We start from the raw sequence: 22559 nt of genomic DNA, 5'->3' as shown, positions 1-22559 counted from the left end.
GTGATCAGATCTTAATAAAGGTCTTTTACTGTGGGACTAGACGTCATAACCTACACCGGTGTGAGTGATTCATACTTTTACCTCATCAGTCTGACTCTGTCTGTGTTGGACAAGTTACTTCAGAAACATAAAACATTACTTATTAGTTAAATTATAATATTACTGTCTTTGAATTCATTTTAAGTTACTTTCACCAAAATAACCGTAAATATGGATGTTTTTATTTCTTTCAGTGCAGCTCATTTCCTTCCAGTAGAAGCTGAATGACACAGTGACTATGCTAAGCTAACGCTAACGACAGTACAGTATAACAGAGCAGTTATGTCTCGTGACTCAATGCATATTGGGACAGAGATGCTATAAATTCAGTGTATTCACATTGAATCAGTTTTGCTGGAAGCTGTTTCTGTGTAACTGAACACGTGCAGAAAGCTGCTCCACGTCGCATGTTTCCTTTAACTACTTCTGTTATTTATGCTACATTTCTGGGGCCGTGCACGTCAGGTTCTGCACCAACTTAACGTAGAACTCTAAACCGCCTATAACATTCTTTTATTTTCATGATTTTCAGTGTAAAACAACATTATAAAAAATCTATTTTCTGTACAATAACCATATTTCCCATTTATAGTTTCTCTTATTATTCCATCTTTTTGTATCTCGTGCTGTTGTTCCCTGCTGCTGTTACACTCTAAATAAACCCCAATAAATAAAGTCCTATCTTATCTGTGTGTTCTAGTTTTTATTAAGTTGTGGGGACCACACTCTTGTGCAATACTTTCTTTGAACAATAAGAAGAGGAAGAAGAAGAAGAAGAAGAAGAAGAAGCAGAAGAAGAAGAAGAAGAAGAAGAAGAGGAAGAGGAAAGGAAGAGTTATGTGTGTGTGTGTGTGAGGGTGACCTCGACCCAAACTAAGTGACACTTAATGATGGCTCTGACCTCAGTCACCGCTCAGACCGACATCACAGAAATCACTGTCCACAGTCGCACAGTAAGAACACAAGGCACCGGTTAATAAAAATAAACCTATAACAGGTTAGAATCAGTAAAGAGAAACCTAAACCAGGAGGGTCAAACTCTTGACACCGTCAGGCTGTGATCAGTCTATGACTGCTGGTGACCTTTGACCCCACTGTCTGTATGTTTGACACCGTCTGTGTTTTTGTGGTGTGTCTGTGTGTCTGTGTGTCTGTGTGTAGCTTAGCTCCGTATGTGACTCTGTTTGAATTTCAGCCATCTACCTGTAAACTAATACAAGTCCACAGCCACCGACCACCACACAGCTGATCCAAACCGTCCGATTGGCCCTGTAGATCTTTGCAGGAGAACACAGACTACTGCCACCTGCTGGTGTGGAGAGTTATCTCCTCTCTGGTACCAGCAGCTCGTTCAGTCTGGAATAAGTTTAATTACAAAAAAGAATCAAGTGTTATTTGAATTAATGTAGATTCACAGTCTGAAAACTGGACCACACATGACCAAGACCTGGAGATCAGTACTGGCAGGGTTTTTAATTTAATAATTTATTTTTATCTTTTATCTTTACTGGTTAAAACGCTGTGTAATCCATATTCTCTATGTGAACTTTGAGAGTTTATGTGTAAATAAATAATTACTATATCTGTTTAAACTGGAAACCACAGAAATCATGAATAAAAAAAAAACAAGATGTTTAACCTCCTGAGACTCGAGCTTTTGTTTGTGATCCATTTTTAATTTCTCCAAGGGATTTGGGATTATTATCAGGTCTCAAGAAGAATAAAAAAACGAAGCATCATCACTGAACTGGAAGTAGTTTTTGGGGAAAAAAAAGAAAATGTCCTCATATGTGGACATGGGGATTATTTCACGATGTATTATAAGAACTAGGTTGAGCAAAAGCAGAACTGCAAGCAATAAAATCCCAGTGTCCTCAAACGAGCTCGTTGCTTTTGATAGACTCGGTTGAATTTATGCGTCACATCCAACTACAACAGTTAATAAACATAAACAGATTAAAATCTGATGAGGTTTTGTCCATTTTTTGTCTCTGCAGAATGAATTTGCTGATATTAACGCCGCTGTGTTGTGAATAGACCCTCTGCTGCCACTAGGTGACAAGCGTCCATGTACGAGGACAACAGGTCCAAATGAAGCAGAATAAGTTAGAACAAACCTAAAACTTTTGGACTTCTGTGTTAAGTTGATGCCGACGCTCGAATTATGTACGAATTATGTTCAATGTGTGTCATGACTTTGGCTTCATCTGTTATGATTTATTTATGTATTTATTAATCTCCATCCTGACATTAGTTATTTCAGAGACCTGCACTAAACTAACTCCAACCCTGGAAGCTTCCACAACGTGTTTCAATCCATAAAAATAAACCTAGAACAGGATTTTAATCAATAAAAATAAACCTTTAAAGGGTTTTTATCAGAAGTCAGAGATCAGATCTGTAAAACGTGATCTCAGTGGAGTCTGGGCGTTTTCACACCTGTCTCAACACAAGTAAGAAACCTGAAACATTTTAACCGGCCGTGTTTATTCTGATAGATCAGTTTTTTGTTTTTTTGTTTTTTGCTGATCAAACAGTTTCAACACTTTAACTCAGAGACGCTACGACAGTTTAATTTATGATGATCCCGTGAATCTGTTTCCTCTGCAGGAACTTCCTCTGACCGGGTCAACGCGACCCCACACAGAATAAAACCAGACGACACAGTGAAATAGAAAAGTCAGCAGCATGTAAATCATTTAAAAATCATTTTTACATTTTTAGAAGCTCAACAGAGAAGAATCAGCAAAGAGAACCACAGGAGACTTTAGGACTTTCCTCAATAGCCTGAGCACAAAAACAAATAATAAAGAAGTTAAATGTCATCAGACTGTGGCTGATCAGATTCTCTCATCAGAGTCAGTCAGGTGGTTTCCAAGCTGTGGGTCGAGGACCTGTCAGATGAGTTGATGGTGACATGAGGAGGTGGATTTGACTCGTGATGAAGGAAATTAGAAGCTGTTTGAGGTCGACTCGACTCTGGAAGAGGAGGAGGAGGAAGGAGGAGGAGAGGAAGTGAGAGCAGGAGGTCTGACATGTTCATCCAAACCAAAGATACAAAAACTATAAAAAGAATAAAAAGTAAATAAAAATTACAGAAAGAAAGAAAAAAGCTGCACCAGTTTAGTTTTTTTTTTTTTTTTTTAATGTTTTTCCAGCTCTCACGGTTTACGGAGCGGTTGACATGGCAACTGGTGGTCGCCATCATGTCACATCCTGTTTCTATGGCGTCAAATAATGAACTAAAACGAAACTTATCCGAATAAATGACACTTGAACATTCATCAACATTATATTAACGACCTAAAATGACAGAAACCATCCTTGAAATTAAAATTATTTGATGTGTATTTTAGTGTTTGAGTTTGGCGTAAGTCCCGCCCACTAACATGGAGGGGGTGGAGTTTATGGCCTACACTGCAGCCTCCCGCCACCAGGGGGAGCTCTGCTAGCTTTGAGTTCACATGTCCATCTTTATACAGTTTAAGGCATTAACTCAACTCATTTCAGTTCAAGGGCCACACACAACCCAGATATACACAACTGTAACACAACAGCTGGTAAATAATGACGACTCCAGTGAGACGTTTGCTATGAAAACGTCACCATTTAACAAACTATCCTTTTACAAAACATTTGGTCCTGAAATTGCGTCACTGCCATCAGCTGTTTATCTCTTTGTCTCATGTTGTGTTTTGTCCATAACTGTTACTGAAGCAGTAAAACACTCACACTTGGAACAGGCGTCAGTTTTGTTGATGAATTGCAGTTTTTATCTTCTATGTGATTTCCATCGTGCCGGCCACATTGGACCCTCTGATGGGCCGTTTTTTGGCCCTCGGGCCGTATGTTGATGCCCACAGGTTTACCAGTGAGGTCAAAGGTCACCAGCAGTCACACACTGATCACAGCCTGAACAGGAAGTCTGAAGTTATCCTGCAGAGATTAGAAAAAGGCTGAAAGGTTTGTTCTCGTTCACAGAAACATTTTAGTCTTAAGAGTTTAAATGGAATGAAAATGTACCAGATAAATAACAGCTATAAAATAAAATCCCCTCCCCTTATATTACTGTCATATCACAGAATGACCTGTTTGTTTGTTTGTTTGCTTAAAAGAATAAAAAATCAAAAATGAACTTCTTCTGTTTGGCTTAATTAGTGTAAACAACTTATAAAATGTCACTTTATAAGTTGCCAGTGATACAGTTTCCCATTGTTACCACCAGATGGCGCTGCTGTCCCAGAAAACTACATCTGACTCGACAACGCCAAAAGAGCCAGAACCCAATCAGGCCTCCAACCACAGTGATGAATGACGATTACTTCATTCATTAACTAGTGAGTTTCACAAATAAATAAATAAAGACTTTTGTACAGTTCGCAGATATATTTAAAACAAAAATACGTTAAAAAATATATTAAAACTACCCAAATAATGAATAAATAAAGATCTAATACAAAGTAAATAGAAAAGTAGATGGAGGGCAAAATAAAAAAAATAGAAAATAAAACAAAACAAGCAACCAAAGAAACGAAATTAGACAGATTAAAGAACTAAATTCAATTACAACATATATATTAAATACGCATAAAGTATTACCCAATAAAACTGAAAACAAGCTACAATGCAATAAATAAATATTACCAGAAAAAATATGAATCTATAAAATACTTAATAAAACTGAATGAAACACTGAAGAAAGTCAGTTTAAAAAACGAGGTAAAAATGATCTAATTATGCAAAACACATCTAACTACATAAACTAGATGTAAACAACACATAAATAAAATAATCGCTGGGGAATAGAACAACTTAAATGTGACTTAATAAAATAAGTGGAGTTTCTGGACGCGAGTTTGGTGCAAGAAGAAGGATTTTTAGAGAATTTTAATAAATAAATAAATAAATAATGAATGTGATGGTTGCAGTTCCTCCTGCTCTCCAATAGGAGGCACTGATGCCTTCTAACCTTTAAGAGTCAGAAGTGAGGCAGAGGGGAGGAGGTCCAGCTCTGTGGAGGCTCCTGATTGGACAGGAGGTGGACGGCCTGAAGGTCAACGTCTAACAACAAGGTCTCCGTCCCCCCAGACACTTTCACACGGACTCATCTGCACACGTTCAGTTCCTGGATTCTCCTCTGAATCCTTTAAGTTCCTCCTGACAAAATGAAATAAAATCACTCATTGTTCACATCCATCCCAGCCACACACACAGGTTGTGGTAACGCAGACGCCACAGGACAAAGTCACAACTAAAACCCACCAGACACAAAATACTCACAAAGGAAATACAACGAAACAGCAGCAAAAAGACACAAGATACGTTCGTTGAGTTCAGTGCATAGCACATCTGTGACATCTGTACTGTAGGTACATTAAATATTAAATCTAAGATTAAGAAAAACTTTATTTGTCCCAGTGGGAAACTGCACTTTACATCATCAAACAAAGGAGCAGAAAAAATACCCAGAGTAAAAAGTGTAGGTTACAAAATACAAGTACTGGCGCATATATATATATATATATATATATATATATATATATATATATATATATATATATATATATATATATATATATATGTGTGTGTGTGTGTGTGTGTGTGTGTGTGTGTGTGTGTGTGTGTGTGTGTGTGTGTGTGTGTTTTAAAGCACACAGACAATAATTGCACGGATGATCATAGTGTATTTACTGACTCATTTCATATATTTTTGCACCGGCCACTTTATGTCTGTCTGTCTTGTGTCTTGGTTTTTATTCTATTTTGTTCATCTAATTTTATATTCTTCTTTTTCAAATCTCATATTTGTACATGTTTTGTTTACGTAGCTGCACCTTACGCCTTAGAGGAAATAAATTTAAAATTTCAATGCTGCGTCTGTGTTGCACGTGTCAGAATTAACAGTAAATCTGAGTTTGTCTTGTGTCATGGTGGTTTTTAAAATCTTAAAAGACGTGGTTGATCCTCTCAGTAGCTTGTTTCCAGCTGCTTCTTCGTCTCTACGATGTTTAAACTGATTGTTTTGGATCAATGAAGAATCAGTAACTGAGGAGGTTTGGAGACGCAGACGTTTTGTACGACTCGTATTTGGTGAAATTGTGGTGAAAGTTTCAGTCAAATGAAGCAGGAAGTAGAAACAAAACTGAATCTGACCGGTTAAAAAAGACACAGCGCCGCCTAGTGTTTGGGTGGAGTTACAGTCACAGAGCGAGACAGACTGAAGAGGTACATTACGTACGAACTTAATACGTCTGTGTCCCAGGTTCTATAGACAGAGCTTTAGAGCAAGTAATCACACACGTCATCTAATGAATTAAATGGCTCTGATTGGTTGGAGGATTATCCTGATGCATTAGCATTTTATCTATTATTTAAATAAAACATAAATCATAATAAAATCAAATCAGACTTTGGTTTCATATTTTGCAAACTTAAAACTAATCTTTCTGTCTGTGTTCTACAGAAACTTCACCTGAAACCGAGTCCTCTGCAGCAAAAATAAAAATACACGTCACGTTCACGAACGTGAATTAAAAGCTGCAAAAAATAAAATAAAAAATACATAAAATAAAATAAATAAATAAATATTAAAAAAAAGAAAAGAAAAGAAAAGAAAAGAAAAGAAAAGAAAAGAAAAGAAAAAGTGAAAACGTGCTTCGTTCACAGGTTTAGCCTCAACGTGACTGCAGCGCCGTCAGTGACCAGTGGGACGGATTAGCTCCAAGGAAATGATCCAAAGACAAACTGAAAAAGAAATAAAAAAATAAAAAAACGCAGGTAGATTACGCAGAGACGTGGAGCCAATGAGAGATCAGCCTCAGGTCACATGGTTACCAAAAACTGAAGGATGTCACAGAAACTATTCACAGAAATAAAACTGTTAAAAATAAATGAAAGGAAAAAAAGATCAAATTATTTCAAATGAATAAATCGGCATTTATTAAATTCTTTTTTTTTTAAATGAATTTTCCTGGATAGTTAAATGGTTCTGTGAAAATACTTTAAAGCCTTTAAATTTAAATTCTGCTCCTTTTCTTTTAACTTGTGCTTTTTATTATTATTATTATTATTATTATTATTATTGTTATTATTATTATTATTATTATTATTATTTACGTGTCATACAGTTTTTATTTTTTACCCTGAGGATTTTTAAATGTGTCACATCAGAAAAAGAGTTCACGCTTTTAGTTTGATGTTTAATTTTTCTTCACACGAATTTGAAATGAAAAGTCAAATAATAATTGTGACTGAGACAGGAGGAAGGAGGGAGGAGAGGAGAGGAGAGGAGAGGAGAGGAGAGGAGAGGAGAGGAGAGGAGAGGAGGGGCTTTCTCTCTCCCTCCTTATTTTTTTTTTTTTTTTTTTTTTTACTCCAGACGCGTAAAACGGACCGAAGGCGCAGAGTCGAGCATCGGAGCAGGAGCCGAGTAGAGTGAGACTGAGAGAGGAGGAGGACAGAGGACAGAGGACAGAGGACTCTGCGCTGTTGGATGTAGCTGTTTGCGGGTGTTTTGATTTCATCTTTTTTTGCGGGGAATGTGCGGCTCGTCCTCGGCTACTCTCCAACTTTGTGAATCGCTGCTCTCATGGTGAGAGGCGGACGCAGAGGATGGGAGTAACCTGGTCCTCCAAATGCCTCGCACTCTGTCTAGCTCTACACATAGGTGAGCTCACACATGTCAAATGCTGTCTTTTTTGTGTGTTTTTGTTTGTTTCTTTGTTTTTTTGCTGCTTAACGAATCATAATTTATATTTTTTACAGTCGTCTTCCCAATTAAAGGCGACGTGTTTAATGGTTATTATAAAAATAGTCGAATTCATTTCATTTATTTCCACGTTGATCCTCGTGTTGAAACTGTTTCATTTCTTCCTAAATGTGTCGGTAGTTTCCTGCTGGTTTTGGTCTTAACGGGGCCACACTTCACATTTACAGTGTGTGCGTGACACGAGTGCGGGTGCATGTGCGTGCATGTGTGTGCGCTAACAAGGGGAATGCCCCCCTGCCTCCCTGCCTCCCTGCCTCCCCTCCTCCCCCTCCTCCCCCTCCTCGGTTGTCCCAAACTGGAGACATTTGCTGCAATTTTTTTTCTCTTCCACTTAAAGCGTCACTTTGCAGCTTAAATATTAAAATAATATTAATAATAATAATAACAGTAATAATTTTACATTTGGTTCATTTTTAGTGGAGTCTGGAGAAAATAAAATCGGCCTGTAGGAAGGGGAGAACATTTAAACCAAACACAAATGTGCCAGAAATTAGACGCTAACGTGTGTAAACGGAGCCGGTCTCCTCCGGGCCCGGGTGTCGGGGTCTCGGGGTGTCGGGGTCTCGGGGTCTCGGGGTGTCCGGGTCTCGGGGTGTCGGGGTGTGGAGGAGCCGTCCTCCTCGCCGCAGTGAGCGGATCTGCGGGGAGCCACGGCGGCGTCACACCCGCATGAACCGGGAATAAAAACCAGGAAGAAAACAACGCTTTAAAAGAAAAATCTCATATTTCTGATTTGATACTAAAGTTAAAAGTTTATCTCCGTATTTTTTTATTTTTTTTTTTTGTGTGTGCGCGCGCATTTACCTGCCACACACACACACACACACACACACACACACACACACACACACACACACACACACGGGAAACACCTTTTTCTTTGAGCCTGAATATTAAACCCGTGTGTGTGACGCGTCACGCTGGCCTCGGTTTTAGCGCAGCAGCAGCAGCAACAACCGAAACTGGACCGGACCTGTGTCCCCCCCCCCCCTCCCACCGGACCCGTCTAATATGTGGAGCAGGAGCAGCTCTCCGAGCCGAGGGCAGAGAGGAAATATGGATGAGATGATTGGTGTTTTCTGCTGTTGCATTGCATAACGACGCTGTGGAGGAGGAGGGCTCTGCGTGTGTGTGTGTGTGTGTGTGCGTGGGTGGGTGTGTATTTATTAGTGTGCAGAGAAATGCTGAATTATTCAAGACGCAGAATCCTCCACGGTGCTATTGTTAGAGAGAGGAGGGGGGGGGGGGGGGTCATATTCTCGGTCCAGAAGCTTCAGGAGCATAAACGAACCAAATCAAATCGAAAACAGAAAGAAAATGTGAAGTTAATGTCTGTGTTAGATCGTCATTTGTTTCCGGGTTGGATGCAAAATAAATAAATAAATACAAATAAAAATAAACTGCAGTTGCACAAATATCACACACACGCGTTGGTCCTGACACAAACAAATCGATTCATTTCGCGTAGACTTTAAAAACGTCTCCGTCCGTTTCATTTCGAGCTGCTTTCGTGTTCCGTGTGATTTGCTGCAGTGTGATTGGTCTGAGGTCTGGCGCGCTGCAGCACATTCACACACCTGACAGAAGAAGTCTTTTCCGTGAAAACTACATCACCGACACTGATGCATCGTATTGGTTTGTCAAAGACACGCGTGGACCGAAAGTCTCCACCGTGATTTATACCCCGAGTTTAACACGTTTAATTGGTTTTTGTGTTGTAGTTTGTGTCTTTTTACGCACACATTAAAAAAAAAAATGGCCTGGCGTGTGTTGGAGGTGGGTGTGTCCGCACGCTGCAGACAAGTGTGTGTGTGTGTGTGCGTGTGGATGTGGGGTGAATGAGTGCGAGTGTATCTGATGAAAAGGCGTGAACGAAAAAAAATCCTGTGCGCGCATCCGTTTCTTTCTTTCTTTCTTTCTTTCTTTCTTTCTTTCTTTCTTTCTTTCTTGTTTTTCTTTAACGCGGGACTTTCCTGTGTCACTCACATAGAAGAAAACCCTGGAATTTATATGTGTGTGTGTATTAAAAAACGAAAAAAACGAAACGTGTACGACAAATATTCGTAGCTTTGAGAGCAATAAATAAAAATCTACAATTAGAATAAAATAGATTCGCTTTCAAAATGACAGAGAAAAAAACGCTGCATTCCTGTTTGAAATTACAGCAAGAGCGACAAAAAAATAAAAAAAAATAAAATAAAATAAACCAAAACCTTCCATTTGATTTCGAAATAATAAATTGGAATAAAGACTGAATCTTGAGAAAGTGACACCAGAGCCTAAGAGGGTTTTTAGAAGAATAAATCAGACTGAAGAGCAGAGATCAGGTGGGTTATTTCATTCATGGTTTTTGGTGAAGGTGCTGCAGAGAGTTCAGTGTGCATCATGCAGCCCGTTAGTTAGAGATGATGTAATGCCTCCAACATACAGTGGTAGAGCGACACTAGGAGAAACAATAGAGAGGAGGAGGAGGAGGAGGAGGAGGAGGAGGAGGAGGAGGGCGCATTATTCATTTATCCATTAAGAAAAAAAAAAATCTGACCGAGAGAATCCAGAATATTTGGGTTTAAAAAAACTAAAATCACATCAAACACAGATTTCAAATAACTTATAAAAGGAAACAGAATTAAAATTTAAAAAAGAAACTGGACCAGATTAATAAAATGCAGCTTTAACCTTATGGGGAAAAAAACTAAATTTAACCTGTAATAAGAAGATTTTATGAATAAAAGACAGAGAACAGGACCCTTCAGGTTTCTCTCTCCGTTCATTCAGATGAACCGAAGCCTCTTAATCCTCTTCATTCAAAGCAAATGAGTGAAAAGGCTCCAGATGTTTCATTTCATTTCATCTCATGTCAACAATCCGGCCCATGTATTGACTCTGGGAATGATCCAAAGCCTCCGAGGCTTCGGGCCTGGAAAGTTTGAACAGGATTTCATTTGATTTGCATGATGCTTGTGTGATGTTACAGCAGAATAAAAGGATCCAGGGAGAAATCAGCAGCAGGGACGTGAACCAGCGGCACCTTAGTTCCACCAACATCATCATAAAACAAACTAGCTCCAGAAAGAGAAATGAGAGATATCACAATAGATGATCAGAGATTAACTGGGGAGCAGAAATCAGCTGAGAAGAAAATGTAACTCTGACATCATTCTGTTTCTGGATGCAGCAGGAAAGATATTTTCTAATTATAATCATGGAAAAAACATTGTAGATGACAGAGTTAGTTACTCAGTCATGAGCTCAGATGAGTAGAATAAAAAAAATGGATGGATGAAGTTAAAATTCCAAAATCATTTGTTAAACCAGAAATGTTCATTCGAAAACAACAAATGGCTCATTTTAACACGTTTAGATGAATTTATTTCTCCCTGACAAATTAAAGTCAAACGTCGCTGCTGTGTTTTTAGCTCTGAGTTTGGTCTCCACCAGCTCCTCAGAGGAAGGTTTGACTCTTTGCTTCTTATTTATCTTCTAACATGGAAACGAGGAGGTGATCAGTTCTGCTCGATGGACATTTTACACTTGGTTGTTTCTAGAAATAAGAAGCAAAGGTTTTAGGTTCTGAACTGCGTCTAGTAAAACCTCACAGCTGTGACTGGATCTAAAGCTCTGATGAAACCAAATCTGGCTGCGTGTCTTAATTAAATATGTTCTCATTTAACTCATTTATTTGTTTGTTTCTTTTAATTCTGTGACTGTGTTGCTGCTGCCTTATCCAGGTCTCTGTTGTTAAAGAGATCTCAATGAGACCGACCTGGTTAAATAAAGGCTAAATAATAATAATAATAATAATAAAATAGCTGTTAGAGGCTTTGATACAGATACGGCTCCAAATTCAGACATGTCTCAAACACTAAAAATATTATTTTAAACATTTAAGGAAGGGACGTTCCCCAGTATTCGGTCTTCACCAGATCCTGAGGGAACGTTTGGTTCTTTAGCTGCTAAAGAAAAGCAGGGAGTGTGCAGAGGCTTTTCAGGGCTTTTATTTTGAAGAACAAGCTGTAACCGGTGAGAGTGAGGCAGACCTGCAGTAAACCACACGGAAATACTGTGCATGCTACAGAAGAGACTTAAAGTCCAGGTCGTGCAGCATATGTGGGAGCTTCTAAATCCCTCCCCCTCGTGTCTCCCCCCTCCCTCCCCTCTAACAGCCGTGTCTCGTCCTACACGTCATGCTGTGTTAGTCCACAGACTGATCGAGTGGAACCGGACAGCGGCCCAGTTATTACCCAAACCAATCAATCAGCCTGAGCCCCTGTTTAATGAACCACGCACACACACACACACACTTAGCCGAGGTCATTTAGAGCGGTGTGTGTGTGTGTGTGTGTGCGTGTGTGTGTGTGTGTGTATGTGTGTGTGTGTGCGTGGAGGCGTGTCAGGCCTGCTAACCCGTGGACGGTCGGGGTTTTCTCTCTCTGTTAAAGTGAATTAGTGAGGCGTCACATTGAACACATCCTGTCACGTATGCAGACGTGTGACACGTTTTCATATGTCTATAAAGACACAGGTTAAGACAACAGACGTCCAGGTTTAACCTCCTGAGACCCTGCGTCCTCATGTGGGGACGTTAAGTTTTAGGTTTGTAGCAGCTTCTTCTGCGTCATTTAGACTTTTATCCTCATAATTAGACACTAGTTGGTGTAAAAACATGACGGCATCATTTCAGCGAATTCATTCTACACCCGATCACGTAACCACAGACGACGATCTACAGAACCTCATCACATTTTACAGTTTAAACTTGTTTATTTATGATTATTAACTTTTTCTATCACTGGTAACGAGCTGTAACTTCGCTAATTAGCAAGTACTCAATTGAAGACGTTGGGGCTTCATTATTTGCTTAGTTTTTATAGTTCTTACTGATCCCAAATAAAGAGAAATAGAGAAATTAAAAACGCAAAGCACAGAAAGCTCAGGTTTAATGTGTTTAACGCACGTTGGAAGGTTGTGTTGCTGTTAAAGGCTCATTAAGATACTGCAGTGCCTCTGTGCTTTCTGCTTATACCTGGTCAGTCTGGCTCACTCTGTAATAACTCCTCCCAAACACTAGTCAGCGCTGTGTCTGTTTTTACCAGTCAGGTCCAGGTTTGTTTCTACTTCCTACAAATGTTTGAATCTCCTCAGTTAACTCCTCTACGATTCCTCTGGGTGGTTTATGGGACAGTAGTATATTTTTGAACCAATCAGAGCTCTGGACACCAGCTGTGTTTGAGTAAATGCTGCATGATGCAACATGTCACTTTCTTCTGGTTTCATTGATAAAAGTCATTATAGGATTCAACCAACACATTTTATCAAAATTTTAAAAAAATTCCCGTGAACCCAACAGCTTGTTATTTTTTGTCAACTTTGATTCCTCAAGAACAATAGAGTCAGTACGTTCACACACACGTGAAAAAAAATAACAAATTATTGCCTTAATTCGATGTTACTCCAACTAAAATCAGAGTTCTGTTTATCCAACTAAGATGTTCTCCAGCGTCTTAATTGGACTTTAACTGGACAACTCGTGTGTTCATGCTCCAGAACCGCTGCACTGGTGTACGAAAACAGAACACAAACATCCAAGAAAGCCGGTTGCAGAAGAAGAAGGTGAACAGAACCTGAGGGATAGCGCCATCTATCTGCACCAGAAGTATCGCACACATTACGTACGAGATTAAAAAGCTGAACTATTCTCCATCCGGTTGTTGTTTAAATGCCGTTCTGACACATGAACGACTCCATTTGTTTATTATATGACGAAATAGGTCAAACAGAAAGAGGGCTGAACCCGCTGAAAAGGGACATATCGCCCCCTAGTGTGGAGGAGGAGGACATGTTCCCGTCAGTTATTTGATTTTCTCAGTTGCATGGAAACAGGGTCAAGGGCCTCATTCAGAAAGTTGAAGCTCAAGAGTGATTCTAAGTTTTGCGATAGAAACTTCAGAGTCTTGTCTTTCAAAAGAGACAAAGACCATGAATGAGCTCCAACATGTTCATGAACAGCATTTAGTTACTTTGGCTACGTCCTAAATAACTAATAAGAAAAGTGAAGCAGCCGGAAATACTGAAGCAGAAACTACGACCAAACGGACCAGCCAGTCACAGCTCCTGTGCTCTGCACTGTTGAGGCACATAATTAGATTTTCTGGAGAGATGGACATCAGGCTACGGATACATTACTACTGTCACCGTAGTCTCTCATCGGTTTGACAGTCCAGGCTCAAAGCATCGGGACAGCTTTGCTCTTCAGGCTCTGGTAAAATACATATTCCTGTGTAATTACTTTTGAAACAGGTTTATATTAAATTATTCCAATATATGTCCAGATGTTAAATACAAACCAAACTGACATCACGTTCACGATTGCTGTGAATAAAGCCAAGAATAAAGAGAAATGAGGCGGACATAATGTAAATAATAACAGTAAGAAGATCCCCAGAGCTGGCAGGAGAAAGCTTTGTAGATGCACGTCTACCAGAAGCAGGAAGTGTCAAAAATATGTGGAAAGTCATTGTTGTTGTCGGTACTTTTTGAAGAAGCTCATCAGCAACACGAAAACGATCCGAGTCAACAAAAACGTGATGGCCTTTGTGATTTATCTGAGGACTCGAGTGTATATTTCCATCTACACGAGAAGGTTTGTTCTGAATTTAAAAGAGACGTTTGTCTTTTCGCTTTAATTCGTCAAATGCGTGACACGTCCTTCCTTTGCAGCTTCATGCGGTGACGTTCAGGAAAGAAGCAGCGATGTGGTCACTGGTTAGTTAGTTTACAACTAAATGGCTCTGATTGGTTGGAGGAACGTCCAGTTGATAGATGCAGGGGGTGAAGTCCAGATGGAGAAGAACCAGACGGTGCAGAGGCAATGTAGAACTTAATTAAACAAATGTACGTTTGCATTGCAATTTGAATGAAGGAGGACGACCTGACACATTCAAGAAGAAGAAATGAGATGCAAAGATCTTCCTCTGTCCTGAAACCAAATTCTCCTCCTCCTCCTCCTCCTCCTCCTCCTCCTCCTCCTCCTCCAGTCTCTGTGTTGCAGACGGTGCTGGTCAGTGCAGGTCAATGTGACTCCGTGTTCAGAGGTTTCTCAGACTGTCTCATCAAGCTGGGGGACAACATGGCCAAATATCCCCAGGACCTGGACGACAGGGAGAACCTGCACCAGATCTGCAAGTAAGTTCATCATCACGACAAAACGCACAAAATGACAGCACAAACACGACAACTGTGTCAGCAGAAATGGACTGAAGCAAACAGACAGACGGAGGGACGGAGGGAGGGAGGTGCAGATTAAACAGAATAAACGTACATTTTCCCTTTTTTTATATAAATATTTTAATCTACTTAAATTCTAATCAGAAAACAAAAGTTTGATTCATTTCAAATTTTTAACCCTTTAAATCCCAGTGTTGTGATGCACCACAAATATTTCATAACAAAACTAAAAGAACAAAAACCAAAAAATTTCCAAGTGGATTTTTTGGGGGCGGATTATTAAAGACTTTTTTTTTTTGCCACATTCACTCTGATTCATGAGTCTTTCAGAATAAGAGGAGTAGCTGAAAATACCCCAGTTACACACACACACATTAAAAAAAAAACATATTAACATAATTAATTTTAACGGGACAACATAATAATTTAGATCACATAGTGTAAAAAAATAAAGCAAAAAGCAGAACCATCTAAAATTAAAGTGGAAACGGACACGTTTGTCCCTAACAGCTCGTGTTTCCACCTTTTAGGGCAGAATAAAGTGTTTATGTGAAACGAAATAAATACTAATTGTTCTCTAGTGCGTCTCTATTGTGTCTCTGTCGACAAGATCTTGACTGGTGAAATAATGTCAGGGAAAATAATATGAGTGATTTAACCACAAACCCAGAGGGGATCTGTGCTTTTGTGGTGGGTGGTGGGGGGGCAGTTAGTAGGGGAGGGTGCATATGTGCAACCCAGCTGACCCCCCCCCCCCCCCCCCCCCCCCCCCCCACCCCCACCCCCTACACACACACACACACTTTATCCACCATACACCCCACCACCCATCCATACCGGGTGGGCACCAGATGGCACACTGCAGCATGGAGCCCCCCCCCCCCCCCCCCAGCCCACCTCCCTCCACATGCACACATGATTTTTTAATTCAGTGACAGCTCCATCACAGCGGTGTTGAGGCGTGGCAGGAGGGGCGCGTTAATACGCCTCCTCCACACACACACACACACACACACACACACACACGCGTTAATTGCTCAGAGATGTAGCATCGACACGGCTCAGTTCAAGAGGTCAACATCAATAAGGGCAGATTGGGAGATTGGATTAGATACGCGGTGTGTGTGTATGTGTGTGTGTGTGTGTGTGTGTGTGTGTGCGTGTGCGTGTGTGTGTGTGTGTGTGTGTGTGTGTGTGTGTGTGTGTGCGTGTGTGTGTGTGTGTGCGCGCTGCAGCACGCGTCGGTGAGCAGGCTGGTGTCAACCTTAAATTAACTGGGAGGAGGACTGGAAAAGAGACGAGAGACGGACGAGGGGAGGAGATCAGACAGAGACATACAGATGAAGACGGGGAAGCAAAAATAAAAACGGAGAAATCTAAATAAGTAGGACAAAAGAAGGGGAGAGGGAGGACAGAGAGGAAGAAGAAGGAGAGGAGGAGGAGGAGAAAATATGGAGGAGGCTTCGTTATGAATAAAACATGAAGAGGGGGAAGGACGGAGAAAAGAGGAAAGGCAACAGGGAAGGAAAAGCTAATGCAGAAGAGGAGAATGAAATAAAAAAAAGAAAAGAAAGGGTGATGAAGAATGTGTGAGGAAACAATGTCCATTAAAACATGAACACGTGTAAGGGTTTGTTTCTGGATTTAAACCCTTTATTTTACATAACGTTGCTGTCGGACATTAGATGTTTCTCCTCCTCTTGAGGCTTTAATGGAAATGCTGTAAATGCAACGTTGATATCGATGCAAACTGCAAACATGAAAAGGTTGTAAAAGCACAGCGCAGCATTACTACAGGACTCAAGTCAAGCTTTATTTATAACGACGACAGCTGAGGAGACATGATAAATAGAAGGATAAATAGATTACAATAAAAACGCCAGGGAGAAGAAGAAGAAGAGGAAAAAGTGGGTTCTTAGGGAGGGAACTGATCTAATGAACTAATAAACAGAAAACTGAGCAACCAGTTACAGCTTCCTATTTCATATCCATGTATATTCTGCTTCGGTTTAGTCTGACTGGAGTAAGTAAACTTTTCCCTCCCTGAGTTTTCTGTGGAACATTTCCACTCTTGGCTCCGCGTCCTGAATAGCTGATGCCTTCAGTATAAAATCAGTCTCCCACTTGAGTCAAAAAAGCTTGTGGTGTTAACGCTTGCTGTGTTTTCTCCTGCCAGTTACTGGAATGATTTCCACTCTTGTGCCACGACGGCGCTGGCCGACTGCCAGGAGGGAGCGACGGACCTCTGGGATAAACTGAAAAAGGAGTCCCGCAACCTGAATTTTCGTGGGAGTTTGTTTGAACTCTGTGGCGGCGGCAACGGAGCCCCCAGATCCGCCGACGGAGCCAGGGGCCTCGGCTTGCTCCTAACCACGCTGCCCACCATACTAACTTGGCTGGCATTTTAACAGGAACGAGGAAGAAAAACAACAACAACAACATAGAAGCACAGAGCGAAAAGAAGTAAAAAAAAAGAAAAAAAAAGAAGAAAAAAAAGAAAATCTAAAAAGAGCGATAGCTTCTCTTCAGTACTAAAAATACAGCTTCAAGGACCGAGTTTGAATTCATCACAAGAAAATACACCCAAACCGGATTTTTACTACTTCATCACGGTGCGGCCTGGTTTGCGTTGCTGGGGCGTCTGCAGGCCGTCTCCCCGGAGCTCTCATCCAATCACACGCTGACCTGACCCAGAGGTCGATAACATGAAATATTCAGCACGCCGTTGGTCTGAAATGATGACAATGATGAAAATTTGATGGATCCTTGCCCGCTTACAATCGTGGAATTACACAGTATTAAAGTCAACCATGAATTATTGATGTTTCAGTAGGCTAGGCCTAGACAGCACTATGTGACTGCGGGTGCTGACACGGTATCAGGCTATATATTAGAGTTCCCATATAGCCCAAGGTACATATTCATGTGTAACGTGTGGCCAGGCTTAACTCCACAAAATCAATAAGACACGCCAAGGCCAAGAGAACATTCAGCTGTCGCCTTTTCATCATGGACAGTTTTACCTTTTTTTTTTTGTTTTTATTTAAATATCTATCTAAGTTTGCTCGGTTGAGCGTGGTACATTTGATGGACTGAATGCTTGACGGTGATGTAATATTTGTACTCGTACTGGCTGTTTATTGTATTCAGGCCGCGGTCACACCAGCTTTTATCCTTTCCAATACATTTTTTTGCAAGATGTCTGCAATACTGACCTTCGACGTGAGTCTGTTCCTCACTTTGCAGCGCTTTACTTTCCACCACGATAGCTACTCCTCCACACAAACCATGCCACGGGAGGAAGTCTTGCTCTGACAGTCTCTGGTGTGACCGCAGCCATTTTGTTTTCCCCCACCGCCAAACACTGAGGTGCAGGGATGTAGTTGAGTATAACGCCTGCTTTTCTGTAATGAACTGATTGATAGCCTGCATGATATCAGTTCAGAGAGTCTCTAAACACTTCAGGAAATGGGTTCAAACGGTTTGAAAATCTGGACAACGAAAGTAACTGGAGGTAACTTACAACAAACTGGATCCGTTCCCCAAAAACTACCATGAGTCAACCATGTGCGTCAGCCTGGAGCTTGTGGCTGCCTGAGTATTAGTTTAAAATGTTAGCAGCTAAAATACACTGATGTAGCTAAGCTAACAGTATTTGAGATTGTGTTAGGTTAGCTAACAGTTTGGTTAGCAGCTACTTCAGAAATCACACTGGATAAACATGACAGGTTTAGCACCTAAAACATACCGAGCTAGCTTAGCTAACAGTTTGACGACAAACAAAGATTAAGACGGGTGTTTGACACCTTTTGAGGTTAAAACCAGCAAATGTTTGTTTTGTCTTGGCAGCTAAATGGATTGCGTTAGGTCGGTTACCATTTGGCTACCAGCACAAACTCATTAGATTAGGTTAGCTAACGGTTTAGGTTAGCAGTTAATCCGGCTTAATTAACCACATTGGCTAAATATAACAAGCTATGTTTAAATAATGAGTTAGCTTAGCTCAGAGTAGCTAAGTAATACAAATTATTAAGCACAGACAAGAGTTAAGAGTTAAAGGCTAAAACAGATTAACAAATCGCACTGGTTAAATATTTTTAGCCTAGTAGCATAATAGTCTAAATCACCAATGTGCTTGCTAGAAAATGGGTTTTTTCATGTTTTACAAAAACATATGACTTTTACGGCAATTATGCTGCTAGGCTATGAAATGTCAAAATTTACGGAGCTAGCTTAGCCTAGCTAATGGTTTGGCCAAAACAGATGTCATATAAGTGGTATTGTTTTAGGTTAGCTAACAGTTTAGATTAGCAGCTAAATCTGATTATTTTGTTTGAGAGAAGTCAAAGTCAACTTTATTGTCAGTTCTGACACATACACAGGATTTAAATTTACTTCCTCAAAAGCCTTCGGTGCAACTTTAACATAAAACACAACACAAGGATAGTTGATCAAGTTTTTGATTTTTGGTTGGATCAATAAAAACTCCCCTCCAAGTAGAAAAGAACAAATTACGTTTTAGGACTCATTTCCTGAAAATCCCTTGAAAACACGTTAATAATTCAGAGTAAACTTCAGCGGCTTCATTCGGACATGGAAGTAGCAGAACAAGTACAATGAACTTGTTCGATTTCCGCCATCTTTCCATCAGAAGTGAATGAATCTGGGAGCTAAACGGTTTCTGGAGGAGGATGATTAGAAACGTCGACAGCAATACGAAGACTTCAAGGCCAGTGTAGCTAAAAAAAATAAAAATAAAATAATCTAACCGTGGCTGAAGAGTGATATGACTGTTGCCATTTAGCACATCTCCTCTTTTCATACCGGTGGTTCATAGTTGTTGACCTTAGCTGATATATTTTAGATCTGTATGTTAGATTAAAGAGTCCCAACAGTACAGTAGCATCATAAATGACACTAATACAGTAAATAAATTGGAGGAAGTTGTTTATTTCTTTGCTGAGGCACTGACAATGTTTCCACTGCCTTCTGACAAAAAGATGTGTACTTCTGTTCGTTTGTTGGTTTGTCTCTTTGTTTATGAGGATGATGCGTTAAAAATAAGAGTTTAAAAAAAAATGGACTTATTCCAAAAAGCATCTAACGAGAGAACATGTATATGAAAAGGATTTTCAGAAAATAAAATAATAAAAAAGCGCTCTATTATATAACTAGATAGTCTATCCCAGACAGTTTTAACACAGGATTGATACTTTACAGATTATAGGACTACTGATATATAAAAAATAACAGACTGCTAAAATGATAAAGAGTAATAAATAAAATGACTATTTGAAACGAAGCGTGTGCTGTGGTTTCAATCCGGGGGACGAGGACTGTGTTGTTTTTCTGTGCGTTCTGGTTCGTTGTAGTTTTTTGGAGACGATGGTCGTCTCACTGAGCTGGGTTTACACCGCATTCATTATTAATGAGACAGAGTCCCTATGCAGCCACATGTCTTAGCACTCAGTTTATATTGACTGAGACGAGGAGGACGAGGAGGAGGAGGAGGAAAAGTGACTGCATGTCCTGATGTAAAAGTCCTACATTCATATCCTGAAAACAAAGCTGCTCCAGGAATAAAATATTCCTACATGATTTTATTATTATTATTTTAATTTAATGAGCAGTATTCCTATAATATTTCCTTTAGAATTAAGCCTTTTAATATTCTGCACATATTATGATTTAAATGCTTCTTTTGGGCCCATTTCTACAAACCTGTTTCCAATAAATACGCACAAGTTATTGAGTTTATTAATCTAGAAAAGGAAGAAGTTTCTGATAATGGATGAGATGCTGATGCATCTGTACAGGAGGAGAAGCAAATCCATTTTAATATGTCTGTGACTTTATCTCTGTGACGTTGTTTTTATGCAGATTTTTGTGTCTTTTATGGAACAAACATTCAACCAGAACCGTGGATGTTATAGGAACCAACTCGATTCAGACTTTTATTTCAGTGTTTTTAGGTATTTTAAACACCTAAATGTCTTATAATAGCTCCATAGATTTCTCATTGGAGTGAACAACGGGAAGAAGAAGAATGATGTCAGAAAACGCATCAGATGAGTCTTCAGGAGGAAATATTAGACTGAACGTTAACTTTACGACCACCTTCCTAATATTGTGCAGGTTTCCCTGGTGGAGAATGGACACGGTTCTTCTGAGGGTGTTGAATGTTGTTAGTGGGGGCGTCTTAGATATTTGATCAGTTTGGGATCTAGTGCATTTAGAGGCCAGGTCATCATCGTGTGTGTGTGTGTGTGTGTGTGTGTGTGTGTGTGTGTGTGTGTCAGGCTGCATCAAGGATTTGAAATCTAAAAGGTATTTGTGAAATATTTCGGTGCAGTTCCAATATTTAAGATGTTGCCCACATCTGAGGCCTGTAATATCTTCCCTGTGGTAACTGTTGGAGTGGAACAATTTAAATTACAATTACAATCCATGTACCTTGGGAGCAGTTTTTACTTTTCTTCTTCTTCTTCTTCTCTTTTATTTATTCGGGCGCAGGTTGCGTGCCGCGGGCTCCCGTGGGAAACGCGTGCACGGCGCGTTCCTGGCATTAATATGGATGGAAGTGAAGTGTGTGTGTGTGTGTGTGTGTGATTTTGTGTGTGTCTCTCTGCGCAGCTCAGCAGCAAACAGCGACAGCGCAGGAGGTGGAAAAGTCTTTTATTTCCTTTGTTTCTATTCAGCTGGATTTGCGCGGTGTTTGCGGATTGAGGCCTGGAGGCCACAATCCGAGAATCCCCAAAACCTGCTCCTGCTAATGTGTCCGGACCTGAAGACTCAGCCCATGACGTGGTTTTATTTTTATCTCTGTGTCACGAAAGCAAACGCGTCCAAAACACGAGTTTCTATTAAATAATAAAAATGTGAAAAATAGAATATATTTCGTTACGACGCGTCTTTTTATAGATTCTCAAAAAATATATATAATGTATTTTATCTTTGCGTTAATATTTCACAATAATTCAAACGAACGTGCGAATGTCTTTATAAAATAAACATGTAACGTTTTTGTAGCTTACAGGAGACATAAAAAAGTATTATTTATTCATGTATTTATTTTAACATAAAAAAAAGGAAATAATAATAATAAAAATAAAATAAAATAAAAATCCCAGCGGCAATTATGCCTGTAGGAAGAAACAAGAGCGGGCGAGATTTGAGACGAACAGTTCATTAAAAATTTATGGAGGGAAGCCTGCGAGATGGAGGAATTCCCGCGGGATTTGGAGTCTTCCAATAGTCTGCCCTGATTTATTTATTAATTTATTTTGCGCACATTTGGTCGTTTTTGTTCATAAGATAATTCTGTACATCTTTTGCTTACGCTATTTTTTTTTTATTATTATTTTAGTTTACTAGATAATACTTTTATTTTATTTTATTTTATTTTATTTTATTTTATTTTATTTTATTTTATTCGTGCATCTAAGCTACTGTGATGAAAGCAGTTTCCCTCTGGATCATTAAAGTGTGTGCACAGGGATGTTCGGCTCTAGAATCAGACATAGTCACA

General features: G+C 39.8%; 1 protein-coding gene across 1 annotated transcript; it reads left to right on the top strand.

The window, feature by feature from the left end:
- The first annotated feature begins 7407 nt into the window (after window positions 1–7407).
- On the top strand, window positions 7408–20329 carry nrn1a (neuritin 1a). Its single transcript, XM_047568381.1, has 3 exons — window positions 7408–7705; window positions 14842–14989; window positions 17208–20329. The coding sequence occupies exons 1-3, from the start codon at window positions 7651–7653 to the stop codon at window positions 17437–17439; spliced, it is 435 nt and encodes a 144-aa protein (XP_047424337.1). The 5' UTR covers window positions 7408–7650; the 3' UTR covers window positions 17440–20329.
- Window positions 20330–22559: the final 2230 nt, after the last annotated feature.

The sequence above is a fragment of the Mugil cephalus genome, chromosome 18, assembly GCF_022458985.1.
Source record: "Mugil cephalus isolate CIBA_MC_2020 chromosome 18, CIBA_Mcephalus_1.1, whole genome shotgun sequence".
Classification (NCBI taxonomy): Eukaryota; Metazoa; Chordata; class Actinopteri; order Mugiliformes; family Mugilidae; genus Mugil; species Mugil cephalus.
Note: the sequence above shows the minus strand (reverse complement) of the source record. Positions and strands in the feature narration are given on the sequence as shown.

What these genes read in the sequence shown, in the direction of transcription:
- nrn1a (XM_047568381.1), top strand. Translation starts at nt 7,651, where the DNA reads ATGGGAGTAACCTGGTCCTCCAAATGCCTCGCACTCTGTCTAGCTCTA. An exon ending in CTGTCTAGCTCTACACATAG is followed by an intron (nt 7,706 to 14,841) that starts GTGAGCTCACAC and finishes CTCCTCCTCCAG; the next exon opens with TCTCTGTGTTGCAGACGGTG. An exon ending in AACCTGCACCAGATCTGCAA is followed by an intron (nt 14,990 to 17,207) that starts GTAAGTTCATCA and finishes TTCTCCTGCCAG; the next exon opens with TTACTGGAATGATTTCCACT.